This window comes from Nerophis lumbriciformis, linkage group LG08, assembly GCF_033978685.3.
Source record: "Nerophis lumbriciformis linkage group LG08, RoL_Nlum_v2.1, whole genome shotgun sequence".
Lineage (NCBI taxonomy): Eukaryota > Metazoa > Chordata > Actinopteri > Syngnathiformes > Syngnathidae > Nerophis > Nerophis lumbriciformis.
Genome location: NC_084555.2, coordinates 50,132,942 through 50,152,651, shown reverse-complemented (window position 1 = coordinate 50,152,651; position 19,710 = coordinate 50,132,942). Strand labels below are relative to the sequence as shown.

Sequence of the window (19,710 nt, the reverse complement as noted above, 5' to 3'; positions counted from 1 at the left end):
ATTGTTGCTCTGTTAGCGCGGCTGCGGAGTCGCTGGAGCGACGATGTCACCGACAAGGATCTCTTCCTGACCGCTGGAGCACGTGCATTGTGGTCTTGTGTCAGCTCAGGCACATGCATTGTGGTCTTGTGTCAGCTCAGGCACATGCATGGTGGTCTTGTGTCAGCTCAGGCACATGTATTGTGGTCTTGTTTCAGCTCAGGCACACACATTGTGGTCCAGTGTCAGCTCAGGCACATGCATTGTGGTCTTGTCAGCTCAGGCACATGTATTGTGGTCTTGTGTCAGCTCAGGCACATGTATTGTGGTCTTGTTACAGCTCAGGCACATGTATTGTGGTCTTGTGTCAGCTCAGGCACATGTATTGTGGTCTTGTGTCAGCTCAGGCACATGTATTGTGGTCTTGTGTCAGCTCAGGCACATGTATTGTGGTCTTGTTACAGCTCAGGCACATGTATTGTGGTCTTGTGTCAGCTCAGGCACATGTATTGTGGTCTTGTGTCAGCTCAGGCACATGTATTGTGGTCTTGTGTCAGCTCAGGCACATGTATTGTGGTCTTGTGTCAGCTCAGGCACATGCAGAGTTCTTGTGTCAGCTCAGGCACATGTATTGTGGTCTTGTGTCAGCTCAGGCACATGCATGGTGGTCTTGTGTCAGCTCAGGCACACGCATTGTGGTCCAGTGTCAGCTCAGGCACATGCATTGTGGTCTTGTCAGCTCAGGCACATGTATTGTGGTCTTGTGTCAGCTCAGGCACATGTATTGTGGTCTTGTTTCAGCTCAGGCACATGTATTGTGGTCTTGTTACAGCTCAGGCACATGTATTGTGGTCTTGTGTCAGCTCAGGCACATGCATGGTGGTCTTGTGTCAGCTCAGGCACATGCATGGTGGTCTTGTGTCAGCTCAGGCACATGTATTGTGGTCTTGTTACAGCTCAGGCACATGTATTGTGGTCTTGTGTCAGCTCAGGCACATGCATGGTGGTCTTGTGTCAGCTCAGGCACATGCAGAGTTCTTGTGTCAGCTCAGGCACATGTATTGTGGTCTTGTGTCAGCTCAGGCACATGTATTGTGGTCTTGTGTCAGCTCAGGCACATGTATTGTGGTCTTGTTTCAGCTCAGGCACATGTATTGTGGTCTTGTTACAGCTCAGGCACATGTATTGTGGTCTTGTGTCAGCTCAGGCACATGTATTGTGGTCTTGTGTCAGCTCAGGCACATGTATTGTGGTCTTGTGTCAGCTCAGGCACATGCAGAGTTCTTGTGTCAGCTCAGGCACATGTATTGTGGTCTTGTGTCAGCTCAGGCACATGTATTGTGGTCTTGTGTCAGCTCAGGCACATGCATTGTGGTCTTGTGTCAGCTCAGGCACATGCATTGTGGTCTTGTGTCAGCTCAGGCACATGTATTGTGGTCTTGTGTCAGCTCAGGCACATGCATTGTGGTCCTGTGTCAGCTCAGGCACACGCATTGTGGTCCTGTGTCAGCTCAGGCACATGCATTGTGGTCTTGTGTCAGCTCAGGCACATGCATGGTGGTCTTGTGTCAGCTCAGGCACATGTATTGTGGTCTTGTTTGAGCTCAGGCACATGTATTGTGGTCTTGTTACAGCTCAGGCACATGTATTGTGGTCTTGTGTCAGCTCAGGCACATGTATTGTGGTCTTGTTTCAGCTCAGGCACATGTATTGTGGTCTTGTTACAGCTCAGGCACATGTATTGTGGTCTTGTGTCAGCTCAGGCACATGCATGGTGGTCTTGTGTCAGCTCAGGCACATGCATGGTGGTCTTGTGTCAGCTCAGGCACATGTATTGTGGTCTTGTTACAGCTCAGGCACATGTATTGTGGTCTTGTGTCAGCTCAGGCACATGCATGGTGGTCTTGTGTCAGCTCAGGCACATGCAGAGTTCTTGTGTCAGCTCAGGCACATGTATTGTGGTCTTGTGTCAGCTCAGGCACATGTATTGTGGTCTTGTGTCAGCTCAGGCACATGTATTGTGGTCTTGTTTCAGCTCAGGCACATGTATTGTGGTCTTGTTACAGCTCAGGCACATGTATTGTGGTCTTGTGTCAGCTCAGGCACATGTATTGTGGTCTTGTGTCAGCTCAGGCACATGTATTGTGGTCTTGTGTCAGCTCAGGCACATGCAGAGTTCTTGTGTCAGCTCAGGCACATGTATTGTGGTCTTGTGTCAGCTCAGGCACATGTATTGTGGTCTTGTGTCAGCTCAGGCACATGTATTGTGGTCTTGTGTCAGCTCAGGCACATGCAGAGTTCTTGTGTCAGCTCAGGCACATGTATTGTGGTCTTGTGTCAGCTCAGGCACATGCATGGTGGTCTTGTGTCAGCTCAGGCACACGCATTGTGGTCCAGTGTCAGCTCAGGCACATGTATTGTGGTCTTGTGTCAGCTCAGGCACATGTATTGTGGTCTTGTTTCAGCTCAGGCACATGTATTGTGGTCTTGTTACAGCTCAGGCACATGTATTGTGGTCTTGTGTCAGCTCAGGCACATGTATTATGGTCTTGTTTCAGCTCAGGCACATGTATTGTGGTCTTGTTACAGCTCAGGCACATGTATTGTGGTCTTGTGTCAGCTCAGGCACATGTATTGTGGTCTTGTGTCAGCTCAGGCACATGTATTGTGGTCTTGTGTCAGCTCAGGCACATGTATTGTGGTCTTGTTTCAGCTCAGGCACATGTATTGTGGTCTTGTTACAGCTCAGGCACATGTATTGTGGTCTTGTGTCAGCTCAGGCACATGTATTATGGTCTTGTTTCAGCTCAGGCACATGTATTGTGGTCTTGTTACAGCTCAGGCACATGTATTGTGGTCTTGTGTCAGCTCAGGCACATGTATTGTGGTCTTGTGTCAGCTCAGGCACATGTATTGTGGTCTTGTGTCAGCTCAGGCACATGTATTGTGGTCTTGTGTCAGCTCAGGCACATGTATTGTGGTCTTGTGTCAGCTCAGGCACATGTATTGTGGTCTTGTGTCAGCTCAGGCACATGCAGAGTTCTTGTGTCAGCTCAGGCACATGTATTGTGGTCTTGTGTCAGCTCAGGCACATGCATGGTGGTCTTGTGTCAGCTCAGGCACACGCATTGTGGTCCAGTGTCAGCTCAGGCACATGCATTGTGGTCTTGTCAGCTCAGGCACATGTATTGTGGTCTTGTGTCAGCTCAGGCACATGTATTGTGGTCTTGTTTCAGCTCAGGCACATGTATTGTGGTCTTGTTACAGCTCAGGCACATGTATTGTGGTCTTGTGTCAGCTCAGGCACATGTATTATGGTCTTGTTTCAGCTCAGGCACATGTATTGTGGTCTTGTTACAGCTCAGGCACATGTATTGTGGTCTTGTGTCAGCTCAGGCACATGTATTGTGGTCTTGTGTCAGCTCAGGCACATGTATTGTGGTCTTGTGTCAGCTCAGGCACATGTATTGTGGTCTTGTTTCAGCTCAGGCACATGTATTGTGGTCTTGTTACAGCTCAGGCACATGTATTGTGGTCTTGTGTCAGCTCAGGCACATGTATTATGGTCTTGTTTCAGCTCAGGCACATGTATTGTGGTCTTGTTACAGCTCAGGCACATGTATTGTGGTCTTGTGTCAGCTCAGGCACATGTATTGTGGTCTTGTGTCAGCTCAGGCACATGTATTGTGGTCTTGTGTCAGCTCAGGCACATGTATTGTGGTCTTGTGTCAGCTCAGGCACATGTATTGTGGTCTTGTGTCAGCTCAGGCACATGTATTGTGGTCTTGTGTCAGCTCAGGCACATGCATTGTGGTCCTGTGTCAGCTCAGGCACATGTATTGTGGTCTTGTGTCAGCTCAGGCACATGCATTGTGGTCTTGTGTCAGCTCAGGCACATGCATGGTGGTCTTGTGTCAGCTCAGGCACATGTATTGTGGTCTTGTTTGAGCTCAGGCACATGTATTGTGGTCTTGTTACAGCTCAGGCACATGTATTGTGGTCTTGTGTCAGCTCAGGCACATGTATTGTGGTCTTGTTTCAGCTCAGGCACATGTATTGTGGTCTTGTTACAGCTCAGGCACATGTATTGTGGTCTTGTGTCAGCTCAGGCACATGCATGGTGGTCTTGTGTCAGCTCAGGCACATGCATGGTGGTCTTGTGTCAGCTCAAGCACATGTATTGTGGTCTTGTTACAGCTCAGGCACATGTATTGTGGTCTTGTGTCAGCTCAGGCACATGCATGGTGGTCTTGTGTCAGCTCAGGCACATGCAGAGTTCTTCTGTCAGCTCAGGCACATGTATTGTGGTCTTGTGTCAGCTCAGGCACATGTATTGTGGTCTTGTGTCAGCTCAGGCACATGTATTGTGGTCTTGTTTCAGCTCAGGCACATGTATTGTGGTCTTGTTACAGCTCAGGCACATGTATTGTGGTCTTGTGTCAGCTCAGGCACATGTATTGTGGTCTTGTGTCAGCTCAGGCACATGCAGAGTTCTTGTGTCAGCTCAGGCACATGTATTGTGGTCTTGTGTCAGCTCAGGCACATGTATTGTGGTCTTGTGTCAGCTCAGGCACATGTATTGTGGTCTTGTGTCAGCTCAGGCACATGCATGGTGGTCTTGTGTCAGCTCAGGCACACGCATTGTGGTCCAGTGTCAGCTCAGGCACATGCATTGTGGTCTTGTCAGCTCAGGCACATGTATTGTGGTCTTGTGTCAGTTCAGGCACATGTATTGTGGTCTTGTTTCAGCTCAGGCACATGTATTGTGGTCTTGTTTCAGCTCAGGCACATGTATTGTGGTCTTGTTACAGCTCAGGCACATGTATTGTGGTCTTGTGTCAGCTCAGGCACATGTATTGTGGTCTTGTGTCAGCTCAGGCACATGTATTGTGGTCTTGTGTCAGCTCAGGCACATGTATTGTGGTCTTGTTTCAGCTCAGGCACATGTATTGTGGTCTTGTTACAGCTCAGGCACATGTATTGTGGTCTTGTGTCAGCTCAGGCACATGTATTGTGGTCTTGTGTCAGCTCAGGCACATGTATTGTGGTCTTGTGTCAGCTCAGGCACATGTATTGTGGTCTTGTGTCAGCTCAGGCACATGTATTGTGGTCTTGTTACAGCTCAGGCACATGTATTGTGGTCTTGTTACAGCTCAGGCACATGTATTGTGGTCTTGTGTCAGCTCAGGCACATGTATTGTGGTCTTGTTACAGCTCAGGCACATGTATTGTGGTATTGTGTCAGCTCAGGCACATGCATTGTGGTCTTGTGTCAGCTCAGGCACGTGCATTGTGGTCTTGTTTCAGCTCAGGCACATGTATTGTTGTCTCGTTTCAGCTCAGGCACATGCATTGTGGTCTCGTGTCAGCTCAGGCACGTGCATGGTGGACTTGTGTCAGCTCAGGCACTTGCAGAGTTCTTGTGTCAGCTCAGGCACATGCATTGTGGTCTTGTGTCAGCTCAGGTACTTGATACTTGGTATGAAAACTAGTTGTTGGATGCATAACATTATGGCCGTTAGCGAAGAAAAACCCATACATTTGGTGCACCGTTTCATAAGCCGCAGGGATTAAAGTGTTGGGGGAAAAAAAGAGTGACGTATAGTCCAAAAAAATATGGTACTTATTTTTTTGGTCTGGTTAGTACCGTTTACATCAGGACTGTTGCCATTATGGAAGTGGCTTTCAGTGGACATCCAACATTTAAAGACAGGAAGTGAACAAAGTATAATAAAAAAAGCTCTACTTCTTCCTACTTCTCTTCGGACATGTTCAGTCGTCAGCAGGTGATGTTCCTGAATGTGTTAAACAGAACAAGACATTTATAGTGTGCTGCCTCCTCCACAGGCCTGTGCACATTCTGGTGTGCAACGCAGCCGTGTGCACCCAGCCCTGGACTCTGACCCAGGACGGCCTGGAGTCCACCTTCCAGACCTGCCACCTGGGCCACTTCCTGCTGGTCCAGTGCCTGCAGGAAGTGCTGCGGCGCTCCGCTCCCGCCCGTGTCGTGGTGCTGTCTTCCGAGTCCCACAGGTAAGAGTTTTTTTAACACTTGTCTGTGAAGGCTGTCCACAAGGTTGCCCGAGTGTGTTTATTGCAATTTTCCACCATTCTTCCAAAAAATGCATTGGTGAGGTCACACACTGATGTTGCTGTCTCTCAGTCTCCGGTCTAATTCATCCCAAAGGTGTTCAGGTCAGGACTCTGAGCAGGCCAGTCAAGTTCATCCACACCAGACTCTGTCATCAAATTTGTGTGAATGCTCCAAACATTCACCCGGTTCAAACTGTTCCAACTTCAAACTGTTCAGCCTATTCAGGAATCGAGGGCTTTCCCTTGACACATTCCATAAATTCCCAGATTTCCCAGAATTCCAGCTTTTCCAGGTCATTTTTCTAACTTCCATTCCCACATTTTTCAACGTATTCAAACCATTCCACCTTCAACATATTCACACTCATCCTGGACATTCAAACTATCATTTTTTCAAGTAAATTTTTTTTCCAGGAATTCCCAGAATTTCCGTTTTTTTTCAACCCCTTTTTTCACCCTTTTTTCTGGCGACTACTCCGCCCACATTTTCCAACTCACTTCAACCGTTCCACCGTCAAAACATTCCTCATAATCAGGACAAAAAAAACAAAGTTGTTTTTTGAACTGGAAAAATTCCCGAAATTCCAGGAATTCCGTAATACCATTTTTTTATCAAAAATGTTAATACTTCAACATTTCTCGACTGATTTGAAAAATTCCAACACAAACTCATTCACAACATTTATATTTTTCACCATTCTCCAAAAAAATTATCGCTTTTCCCGAAATTCCTAAATTTCCCTGAAATTCTCATTGAAATGAATGGGACAGTGTTTCATTTTTTATCCGATTCAAACTGTTCCAACTTCAAACTGTTCAGCCTATTCGGGAATCGCGGGATTTCTCTTGACACATTCCAAAAATTCCCAGATTTCCCAGAATTCCAGCTTTTCCAGGATATTTTTCCCATTCAGAATGAATTGGCCATTTTTCTAACTTCCATTCCCACATTTTTCAACCTATTCAAACCATTCCACCTTCAACATATTCACACTCATCCTGGACATTCAAACTATCATTTTTCCAAGGTTACATTTTTTTTCCAGGAATTCCCAGAATTTCCGTTTTTTTTCAACCCCTTTTTTCACCCTTTTTTCTGGCAACTACTCCTCCCACATTTTTCAACCCACTTCAACCGTTCCACCGTCACAACATTCCTCATAATCAGGACAAAAAAACAAAGTTGTTTTTTTTTAACTGGAAAAATTCCCGAAATTCCAGGAATTCCGTAATACCTTTTTTCAATCAAAAATGTTACTACTTCAACATTTCTCCACCAATTTGAAAAATTCCAACACTGACCATTTCAACTCATTTACAACATTTCAATTTTTCACCATTCTCAAAAAAAATTCTCCCTTTTCCCGAAATTCCTAAAATTCCAGGAAATTCCCATTGAAAAGAATGGGACAATGTTTCAAAGTTCCACAACTCACACATTTTTTATCCGATTCAAACTGTTCCAACTTCAAACTGTTCAGCCTATTCGGGAATCGCGGGATTTCCCTTGACACATTCCAAAAATTCCCAGATTTCCTAGAATTCCAGCTTTTCCAGGACATTTTTCCCAATCAGAATGAATTGGCCATTTTTCTAACTTCCATTTCCACATTTTCAACCTATTCAAACCATTCCACCTTCAAAATATTCACACTCATCCTGGACATTCAAACTATCATTTTCCAAGTTCAAAAAAATTCCAGAAATTCCCAGAATTACCATTTTTTCAAACCCTATTTTCACCCTTTTTTCTGTCGACTACTCCTCCCACATTTTCCAACCCACTTCAACCGTTCCACCGTCACAACATTCCTCCTAATCAGGACAAAAAAACGAAGTTGTTTTTTTTTTTACTGGAAAAATCCCCGAAATTCCAGGAATTCCGTAATACCATTTTTCAATCAAAAATGTTACATACTTCAACAACCGTTCCACCGTCACAACATTCCTCCTAATAAGGACAAAAAAACTAAGTTGTTTTTTTTTGACTGGAAAAATTCCCGAAATTCCAGGAATTCTGTAAAACCATTTTTCAATCAAAAATGTTACTACTTCAACATTTCTCGACCAATTTGAAAAATTCCAACACCGACCATTTCAACTCATGTACAACATTTAAATTTTCTCAAAAAAATTCTTCCTTTTCCCGAAATTCCTAAATTTCCAGGAAATTCCCATTGAAAAGAATGGGACAATGTTTCAAAGTTCCACAACTCCCACATTTTTTATCCGATTCAAACTGTTCCAACTTCAAACGGTTCAGCCTATTCGGGAATCGCAGGCTTTTCCTTGACACATTTCAAAAATTCCCAGATTTCCCAGAAATCCAGCTTTTCCAGGACATTTTTCCTCATTCAGAATGAATTGGCCATTTTTCTAACTTCGATTCCCACATTTTTCAACGTATTCAAACCATTCCACCTTCAACATATTCACACTCATCCTGGACATTCAAACTATCATTTTTTCAAGTACATTTTTTTTCCAGGAATTCCCAGAATTTCCGTTTTTTTTCAACCCCTTTTTTCACCCTTTTTTCTGGCAACTACTCCGCCCACATTTTTCAACCCGCTTCAACCGTTCCACCGTCACAACATTCCTCATAATCAGGACAAAAAAACAAAATTGTTTTTTGAACTAGAAAAATTCCCGAAATTCCAGGAATTCCGTAATACCACTTTTCAATCAAAAATGTTACTACAACATTTCTCGACTGATTTGAAAAATTCCAACACATTTTTCACCATTCTCCAAAAAATGATCGCTTTTCCCGAAATTCCTAAATTTCCCTGAAATTCTCATTGAAAAGAATGGGACAATGTTTCAAAGTTCCACAACTCCCACATTTTTTATCCAATTCAAACGGTTCCAACTTCAAACTGTTCAGCCTATTCGGGAATCGCAGGCTTTTCCTTGACACATTCCATAAATTCCCAGATTTCCCAGAATTTCAGCTTTTCCATGACATTTTTCCCATTCAGAATGAATTGGACATTTTTCTAACTTCCATTCCCACATTTTTCAACCTATTCAAACCATTCCACCTTCAACATATTCACACTCATCCTGGACATTCAAACTATCATTTTTCCAAGGTTACATTTTTTTCCAGGAATTCCCAGAATTTCCGTTTTTTTCAACCCCTTTTTTCACCCTTTTTTCTGGCAACTACTCCTCCCACATTTTCCAACCCACTTCAACCGTTCCACCGTCACAACATTCCTCCTAATCAGGACAAAAAAACAAAGTTGTTTTTTTTTTTAACAGGAAAAATTCCCGAAATTCCAGGAATTCCGTAATACCATTTTTCAATCAAAAATGTTACTACTTCAACATTTCTCGACCAATTTGAAAAATTCCAACACCGACCATTTCAACTCATTTACAACATTTACATTTTTCACCATTCTCAAAAAAATTCTCCCTTTTCCCGAAATTCCTAAATTTCCAGGAAATTCCCATTGAAAAGAATGGGACAATGTTTCAAAGTTCTACAACTCCCACATTTTTTATCTGATTCTAACTGTTCCAACTTCAAACTGTTCAGCCTATTTGGGAATCGCAGGCTTTTCCTTGACACATTTCAAAAATTCCCAGATTTCCCAGAAATCCAGCTTTTCCAGGACATTTTTCCCCATTCAGAATGAATTGGCCATTTTTCTAACTTTGATTCCCACATTTTTCAACCTATTCAAACCACTCCACCTTCAACATATTCACACTCATCCTGGACATTCAAACTATCATTTTTCCAAGTTAAATTTTTTTCCAGGAATTCCCAGAATTTCTGTTTTTTTCAACCCCTTTTTTTACCCTTTTTTCTGGCGACTACTCCGCCCACATTTTTCAACCCACTTCAACCGTTCCACCGTCACAACATTCCTCTTAATCAGGACAAAAAAAAGTGTTTTTTTGAACTGGAAAAATTCCCGAAATTCCAGGAATTCCGTAATACCATTTTTCAATCAAAATGTTACTACTTCAACATTTCTCGACTGATTTGAAAAATTCCAACACAAACTCATTCACAACATTTCCATTTTTCACCATTCTCAAAAAAATTATCGCTTTTCCCGAAATTCCTAAATTTCTATGAAATTTTCATTGAATAGAATGGGACAATGTTTCAAAGTTCCAAAACTCCCACATTTTTAACCGATTCAAACGGTTCCAACTTCAAACTGTTCAGCCTATTCGGGAATCGCGGGCTTTCCCTTGACACATTCTAAAAAATTCCCAGATTTCCCAGAATTCCAGCTTTTCCAGGAGATTTTTCTAACTTCCATTCCCACATTTTTCAACCTATTCAAACCATTCTACCTTCAACATATTCACACTCATCCTGGACATTCAAACTATCATTTTCCAAGTTAAAAAAAATTCCAGAAATTCCCAGAATTACCATTTTTTCAAACCCTATTTTCACCCTTTTTTCTGTCGACTACTCCTCCCACATTTTCCAACCCACTTCAACCGTTCCACCGTCACAACATTCCTCCTAATCAGGACAAAAAAACTAAGTTGTTTTTTTTAACAGGAAAAATTCCCGAAATTCCAGGAATTCCGCAATACCATTTTTCAATCAAAAATGTTACTACTTCAACATTTCTCGACCAATTTGAAAAATTCCAACACCGACCATTTCAACTCATTTACAACATTTAAATTTTTCACCATTCTCAAAAAAATTCTCCTTTTTCCCGAAATTCCTAAATTTCCAGGAAATTCCCATTGAAAAGAATGGGACAATGTTTCAAAGTTCCACAACTCCCACATTTTTTATCCGATTCTAACTGTTCCAATTTCAAACTGTTCAGCCTATTCGGGAATCGCAGGCTTTTCCTTGACACATTTAAAAAATTCCCAGATTTCCCAGAAATCCAGCTTTTCCAGGACATTTTTCCCCATTCAGAATGAATTGGCCATTTTTCTAACTTTGATTCCCACATTTTTCAACCTATTCAAACCATTCCACCTTCAACATATTCACACTCATCCTGGACATTCAAACTATCATTTTTCCAAGTTAAATTTTTTTCCAGGAATTCCCAGAATTTCCGTTTTTTTCAACCCCTTTTTTTACCCTTTGTTCTGGCGACTACTCCTCCTACATTTTTCAACCCACTTCAACCGTTCCACCGTCACAACATTCCTCTTAATCAGGACAAAAACAAAGTTGTTTTTTGAACTGGAAAAATTCCCGAAATTCCAGGAATTCCGTAATACCATTTTTCAATCAAAAGGTTACTTCTTCAACATTTCTCGACTGATTTGAAAAATTCCAACACAAACTCATTCACAACATTTCCATTTTTCACCATTCCCCAAAAAATTCTCGCTTTTCCCGAAATTCCTAAATTTCCATGAAATTCTCTTTGAAAAGAATGGGACAATGTTTCAAAGTTCCAAAACTCCCACATTTTTAACCGATTCAAACGGTTCCAACTTCAAACTGTTCAGCCTATTCGGGAATCGCGGGCTTTCCCTTGACACATTCCAAAAAATTCCCAGATTTCCCAGAATTCCAGCTTTTCCAGGAGATTTTTCTCATTCAGAATGAATTGGCCATTTTTCTAACTTCCATTCCCACATTTTTCAACCTATTCAAACCATTCCACCTTCAACATATTCACACTCATCCTGGACATTCAAACTATCATTTTTCCAAGTTAAAAAAAACTTCTAGGAATTTCCATATTTAAAATTTTTTCCAAACCCTTTTTTCTGTCGACTACTTCTCCCACATTTTCCAACCCACTTCAACCGTTCCACTGTCACAACATTCTATTTAATGAGGACAAAAAAACAAAGTTGTTTTTTGAACTGGAAAAATTCCCGAAATTCCAGGAATTCCGTAATGCAATTTTTCAATCAAAATGTTACTACTTCAACATTTGAATTTGATTTGAAAAATTCCAACACAAACTCATTCATAACATTTAAATTTTTCGACATAAACCGAGAAGTTGGTCAACTTTGACAGCCATTTTAGACCCTGAAACACAAAAAGAATGCTCGTATGCACCCACCTTTTTTTTCACCCTTTGCAAGGATTATGATTAATTCTTTGTCCAAACGGTAATATATAAACATCCCATCAGTCGGCATCCTAGAGCAGACATTGTACAGTAAGTGATTGTTTTATTATGTTTGATGTCTGCCATGACAGTAGTAGTTGTTGTTGAAGGAACATTTTGTGAAATTAATACTCCGCCGTACGCCTAAAATGAGCAGAATACGTAAATATGACGTTGTGACTGCATGACATATATACTTACATCATGTATATGTTACATGTTATTATGAATGTTACTAGATACTACATATATACTTACATCATGCATATATTACATATTATGAATGTTACTACATTACATATATACTTACATCATGTATATATTACATGTTATTATGACTACATTACATATATACTTACGTCATGTATATATTACATGTTATTATGACTACATTACATATATACTTACATCATGTATATATTACATGTTATTATGACTACATTACATATATACTTACGTCATGTATATATTACATGTTATTATAAATGTTACTACATGACATATATACTTACATAATGTATATATTACATGTTATTATGAATGTTACTAGATACTACATATATACTTACATCATGCATATATTACATGTTATTATGAATGTTACTACATTACATATATACTTACATCATGTATATATTACATGTTATTATGACTACCGTATTTTCCGCACTATAAGGCGCACCTAAAAACCACAATTTTTCTCAAAAGCTGACAGTGCGCCTTATAACCCGGTGCGCTTTATTACGATTCATTTTCATAAAGTTTCGGTCTCGCAACTTCGGTAAACAGCCGCCATCTTTTTTCCCGGTAGAACAGGAAGCGCTTCTTCTTCTACGCAAGCAACCGCCAAGGAAAGCACCCGCCCCCATAGAACAGGAAGCGCTTCTTCTTCTACTGTAAGCAACCACCCGCCCCCGGAAGAAGAAGAAAAAACGCGCGGATATCACCGTACGTTTCATTTCCTGTTTACATCTGTAAAGACCACAAAATGGCTCCTACTAAGCGACAAGGATCCGGTTCATAAAAAGACGCAATCTCTCCATCCGCACACGGATTACTACCGTATTTCACAGCAACTGATATTCCTGTGAACCGCACTGTGGAACGGGAGCACGTACGGTGAATATTCGCACCACAGGGAATGAGAAGTCATCCTTCACTGTGGTTCTAGCTTGCCATGCTAACTTCCACCCATGGTGATATTCAAAAGGAAGACCTTGCCAAAAGAGACCTTTCCAGCCGGCGTCATCATAAAAGCTAACTCGAAGGGATGGATGGATGAAGAAAAGATGAGCGAGTGGTTAAGGGAAGTTTACGCGAAGAGGCCGGGTGGCTTTTTTCACACAGCTCCGAAGGCGAACACACCTTCACTAAGACGGGCAGACAGCGCCGGACGACATACGCCAACATTTGCCAGTGGATCGTAAATGCCTGGGCAGATATTTCGGTCACAACTGTGGTCCGAGCTTTCCGGAAGGCAGGATTCACAGAACTGCTGCACAACAACAGCGACACTGAATCCGATGACTTCGACGAGACGGAGCCGGCCATTTTTGGATCCCACGCTTGCGCAACTTTTCAATTCGGACACCGAAGACGAAGAATTCGAAGGATTTACGAATGAAGAATAACTTCAGAAGGTGAGCGCTATGTTTATTTTGTGTGTTGTGACATTAACGTTCGAGCAACATTATGTTGCTATTTATTGCTCTACACCATTTTGAATTTTACTATGTTTGTGATTGCACATTTGCGTACATTTTGGGACAGAGTTGTTAGAACGCTGGTTTTCAATATATTATTAAAGTTTGACTGAACTATCTGACTGTTTTTTTGACATTCCCTTTAGCGCAGCGTAGGCGCGGCTTATAATCCGGGGCGGCTTATTGGTGGACAAAGTTATGAAATATGTAATTCATTGAAGGTGCGGCTAATAATCCGGTGCGCCTTATAGTGCGGAAAATACGGTACATTACATATATACTTACATCATGTATATATTACATGTTATTATGACTACATTACATCTATACTTACATCATGTATATATTACATGTTCTTATGAATGTTACTACATTACATATATACTTACATCATGTATATATTACATGTTATTATGACTGTAACTAGATACTACATATATACTTACATCATGTATATATTACATGTTATTATGAATGTTACTAAATGACATATGTACTTACATCATGTATATATTACATGTTATTATGACTACATTACATATATACTTACATCATGTATATATTACATGTTATTATGACTACATTACATATATACTTACATCATGTATATATTGCATGTTATTATGACTACATTACATATATACTTACGTCATGTATATATTACATGTTCTTATGAATGTTACTACATTACATATATACTTACATCATGTATATATTACATGTTATTATGACTACATTACATATATACTTACGTCATGTATATATTACATGTTATTATAAATGTTACTACATGACATATATACTTACATCATGTATATATTACATGTTATTATGAATGTTACTAGATACTACATATATACTTACATCATGTATATATTACATGTTATTATGAATGTTACTACATGACATATACACTTACATCATGTATATATTACATTTTATTATGACTACATGACATATATACTTACACCGTGTATATAAATAAGTGATTCCCATAGGCTTCATTGTTATTTACAAGTGAGAATGCATAAAAAGAAGAACAAGGTGTGCTCGTCCTACATAAGGATCGTGAATGATTGGCACAACTCCCAAAAAAGTGTGGTTCCCTTGAATCACTAAGACTCCAACGCCAGTCATGCAGTCAGCGCCTTGCTTTGTTGCCGGCTACTTTTGGCCTCAAACTGATAGATCCGACTTAATGTGTATTGTCAAACATGACAGCCTCAGTCACTTGGAAAACTCATTTCCAACCGCGCGCTGTCACTAGAAATTAAACGTATCATCAACATGATGGATGACTTATCAGCTACTCGGCCTTCAATGGCGGCGCCCCTTCCGATTCAGCCCCTTTTCGCCCCATTTTCTCTCCTCCCCCCGATTCCATTCTTTTTTTTATGCTGTCATACGGCGGACAAGCATGATGTCTGGCCGCGATGTGCGATGCCGAGCCCCGTATCACAGGCGGTGTGTACCATCGATCCGGCTTTCAGTCAGTCAGACGGGACCGGCCCGGTGATTGATTGGAATGACCTGAGAGCAGGAGAACATGTGCACAGTTGTTCTAGCAGATCACTCTGATATGAGTTATGCTTTGCGGAGCGCCATGCATGAGAGCACGGCCACAGCAACGCTTTGACACTCATATTCACTTAAGGTCACACTATTATTACATTCTGTTGGGGAACGCTTGCTGGAAATGGCAGCCAGAAGGTATTGACACGCTTTTGATTGATGCTAAACTTGCCCGGAAAAAGGAGTTGACATGGATTTTAGTGATTGTCAGAACAGACAATGTGGAAGACCAGACGTGCATCATTGATCAAGATCCTGTCCAAAGTCGTTGGCACGTGCGGTTGAGGAAGATTGTCTCGGACTCCAAACTCTGCAGTCCTGTCTCTTCATCCACATCGCCCCCAGTCTCTCCAAACTCTGCAGTCCTGTCTCTTCATCCACGTCTCCTCCAGTCTCTCCAAACTCTGCACTCCTGTCTCTTCATCCACAGCTACTCAAGTCTCTCCAAACTCTGCAGTCCTGTCTCTTCATCCACATCTCTTCCAGTCTCTCCAAACTCTGCGGTCCTGTCTCTTAATCCACATCTACTCAAGTCTCTCCAAACTCTGCAGTCCTGTCTCTTCATCCACATCTCCCCCAGTCTCTCCAAACTCTGCAGTCCTGTCTCTTCATCCACGTCTCCTCCAGTCTCTCCAAACTCTGCACTCCTGTCTCTTCATCCACAGCTACTCAAGTCTCTCCAAACTCTGCAGTCCTGTCTCTTCATCCACATCTCTTCCAGTCTCTCCAAACTCTGCGGTCCTGTCTCTTAATCCACATCTACTCAAGTCTCTCCAAACTCTGCAGTCCTGTCTCTTCATCCACATCTCCCCCAGTCTCTCCAAACTCTGCAGTCCTGTCTTTTCATCTACATCTCCTCCAGTCTCTCCAAACTCTGCAGTCCTGTCTCTTCATCTACATCTCCTCCAGTCTCTCCAAACTCTGCAGTCCTGTATCTTCATCCACAGCTACTCAAGTTTCTCCAAACTCTGCAGTCATGTCTCTTCATCCACATCTCTTCCAGTCTCTCCAAACTCTGCGGTCCTGTCTCTTCATCCACATCTACTCAAGTCTCTCCAAACTCCGCAGTCCTGTCTCCTAAGGTCACACTATTATTACATTCTGTTGGGGACGCTTTGATTGATGCTAAACTTGCCCGGAAAAAGGAGTTGACATGGATTTTAGTGATTGTCAGAACAGACAATGTGGAAGAGCAGACGTGCATCATTGATCAAGATCCTGTCCAAAGTTGTTGGCACGTACGGCTTGGGAAGATTGTCTCGGACTCCAAACCCTGCAGTCCTGTCTCTTCATCCACATTGCCCCCAGTCTCTCCAAACTCTGCAGTCCTGTCTCTTCATCCACATCGCCCCCAGTCTCTCCAAACTCTGCAGTCCTGTCCCTTCATCTACATCTCCTCCAGTCTCTCCAAACTCTGCACTCCTGTCTCTTCATCCACAGCTACTCAAGTCTCTCCAAACTCTGCATTCCTGTCTCTTCATCCAGATCTCTTCCAGTCTCTCCAAACTCTGCGGTCCTGTCTCTTAATCCACATCTACTCAAGTCTCTCCAAACTCTGCGGTCCTGTCTCTTCATCCACATCTCTTCCAGTCTCTCCAAACTCTGCAGTCCTGTCTCTTCATCCACATCGCCCCCAGTCTCTCCAAACTCTGCAGTCCTGTATCTTCATCCACAGCTACTCAAGTCTCTCCAAACTCTGCATTCCTGTCTCTTCATCCAGATCTCTTCCAGTCTCTCCAAACTCTGCGGTCCTGTCTCTTAATCCACATCTACTCAAGTCTCTCCAAACTCTGCGGTCCTGTCTCTTCATCCACATCTCTTCCAGTCTCTCCAAACTCTGCAGTCCTGTCTCTTCATCCACATCGCCCCCAGTCTCTCCAAACTCTGCAGTCCTGTCTCTTCATCCACATCGCCCCCAGTCTCTCCAAACTCTGCAGTCCTGTCTCTTCATCCACATCTCTTCCAGTCTCTCCAAACTCTGCAGTCCTGTCTCTTCATCCACATCTCTTCCAGTCTCTCCAAACTCTGCAGTCCTGTCTCTTCATCTACATCTCCTCCGGTCTCTCCAAACTCTGCAGTCCTGTCTCTTCATCCACATCTCCTCCAGTCTCTCCAAACTCTGCACTCCTGTCTCTTCATCCACATCGCCCCCAGTCTCTCCACACTCTGCAGTCCTGTCTCTTCATCCACATCTCCTCCAAACTCTGCACCCCTGTCTCTTCATCCACATCTACTCAAGTCTCTCCAAACTCCGCAGTCCTGTCTCTTAAGGTCACACTATTATTACATTTTGTTGGGGACGCTTTGATTGATGCTAAACTTGTCCAGAAATAAGGAGTTGACATGGATTTTAGTGATTGTCAGAACAGACAATGTGGAAGAGCAGACGTGCATCATTGATCAAGATCCTGTCCAAAGTTGTTGGCACGTGCGGCTGGGGAAGATTGTCTCGGACTCCAAACTCTGCAGTCCTGTCTCTCCATCCACATTGCCCCCAGTCTCTCCAAACTCTGCAGTCCTGTCTCTTCATCCACATCTCCTCCAGTCTCTCCAAACTCTGCAGTCCTGTCTCTTCATCCACATCTACTCAAGTCTCTCCAAACTCTGCAGTCCTGTCTCTTCATCCACATCTCTTCCAGTCTCTCCAAACTCTGCGGTCCTGTCTCTTCATCCACATCTACTCAAGTCTCTCCAAACTCCGCAGTCCTGTCTCTTAAGGTCACACTATTATTACATTCTGTTGGGGACGCTTTGATTGATGCTAAACTTGCCCGGAAAAAGGTGTTGACATAGATTTTAGTGATTGTCAGAACAGACAATGTGGAAGAGCAGACGTGCATCATTGATCAAGATCCTGTCCAAAGTCGTTGGCACGTGCGGCTGGGGAAGATTGTCTCGGACAGTCGAACCACGAACACTGGCACTCCTCAGGGCTGTGTACTTTCCCCTTGGCTCTACAAAAACTGCTGCACCTCCAGTCACCAGTCGGTAAAGCTGCTCAAGTTTGCCGACGACACTACTCTCATCAGGCTCATCTCGGATTGGCGACGAGTCCGCCTACAGGAGAGAGGTTTGACCGGCTGGCGTCCTGGTGCAGCCTCAACAACCTGGAGCTGAACGCGCAGAAAACAGTGGAGATGATCATGGACTTCAGGAAAGTCAAAGCCCCACCATGCCCCATCACTCTGATTGACTCTCCCACCCCCGTCTCCATTGTGGACTCCATCCGTTTCTTGGGCACCACCATCACCCAGGACCTCAAGTGGGAGCCGACCATCAGCTGCCTCATCAAGAAGGCCCAGCAGAGGATGTACACCTCCAGTCACCAGTCGGTAAAGCTGCTCAAGTTTGCCGACGACACTACTCTCATCGGGCTCATCTCGGATGGCGACGAGTCCGCCTACAGCAGAGAGGTGGGACCGGCTGGCATCCTGGTGCAACCTCAGCAACCTGGAGCTGAACGCCCAGAAAACAGTGGAGATGATCATGGACTTCAGGAATGTCACATCCCCACCATGCCCCATCACTCTGATTGACTCTCCCACCCCCGTCTCCATTGTGGACTCCATCCGTTTCTTGGGCACCACCATCAACCAGGACCTCAAGTGGGAGCTGACCATCAGCTGCCTCATCAAGAAGGCCCAGCAGAGGATGTACACCTCCAGTCACCAGTCGTTAAAGCTGCTCAAGTTTGCGGACGACACTACCCTCATCGGGCTCATCTCGGATTGGCGACGAGTCCGCCTACAGGAGAGAGGTGGGACCGGCTGGCGTCCTGGTGCAGCCTCAACAATCTGGAGCTGAACGCCCAGAAAACAGTGGAGATGATCAATCAATCAATCAATCAATGTTTATTTATATAGCCCTAAATCACAAGTGTCTCAAAGGGCTGCACAAGCCACAACGACATCCTCGGTACAGAGCCCACATAAGGGCAAGGAAAACTCACCCCAGTGGGACGTCGATGTGAATGACTATGAGAAACCTTGGAGAGGACCCCATATGTGGGTAACCCCCCCCCTCTAGGGGAGACCGAAAGCAATGGATGTCGAGTGGGTCTGACATAATATTGTGAAAGTCCAGTCCATTGTGGATCTAACATAATAGTGAAAGTCCAGTCCATAGTGGATCTAACATAATAGTGAAAGTCCAGTCCATAGTGGATCTAACATAATAGTGAGAGTCCAGTCCATAGTGGGGCCAGCAGGAGACCATCCCGAGCGGAGACGGGTCAGCGGCGCAGAGATATCCCCAACCAATGCACAGGCAAGCGGTCCACCCCGGGT

General features: G+C 43.3%; 1 protein-coding gene across 2 annotated transcripts in view; it reads left to right on the top strand.

The window, feature by feature from the left end:
- wwox (WW domain containing oxidoreductase) overlaps window positions 1–19,710 on the top strand; it is a 606,531-nt gene that overhangs the window by 198,554 nt on the left and 388,267 nt on the right. For both annotated transcript variants that reach the window (XM_061969167.1, XM_061969168.1), the window contains exon 7: window positions 5,827–6,012. In XM_061969167.1, the coding sequence (XP_061825151.1) occupies window positions 5,827–6,012 (186 nt within the window). The remainder of the gene's footprint in view (window positions 1–5,826; window positions 6,013–19,710) is intronic.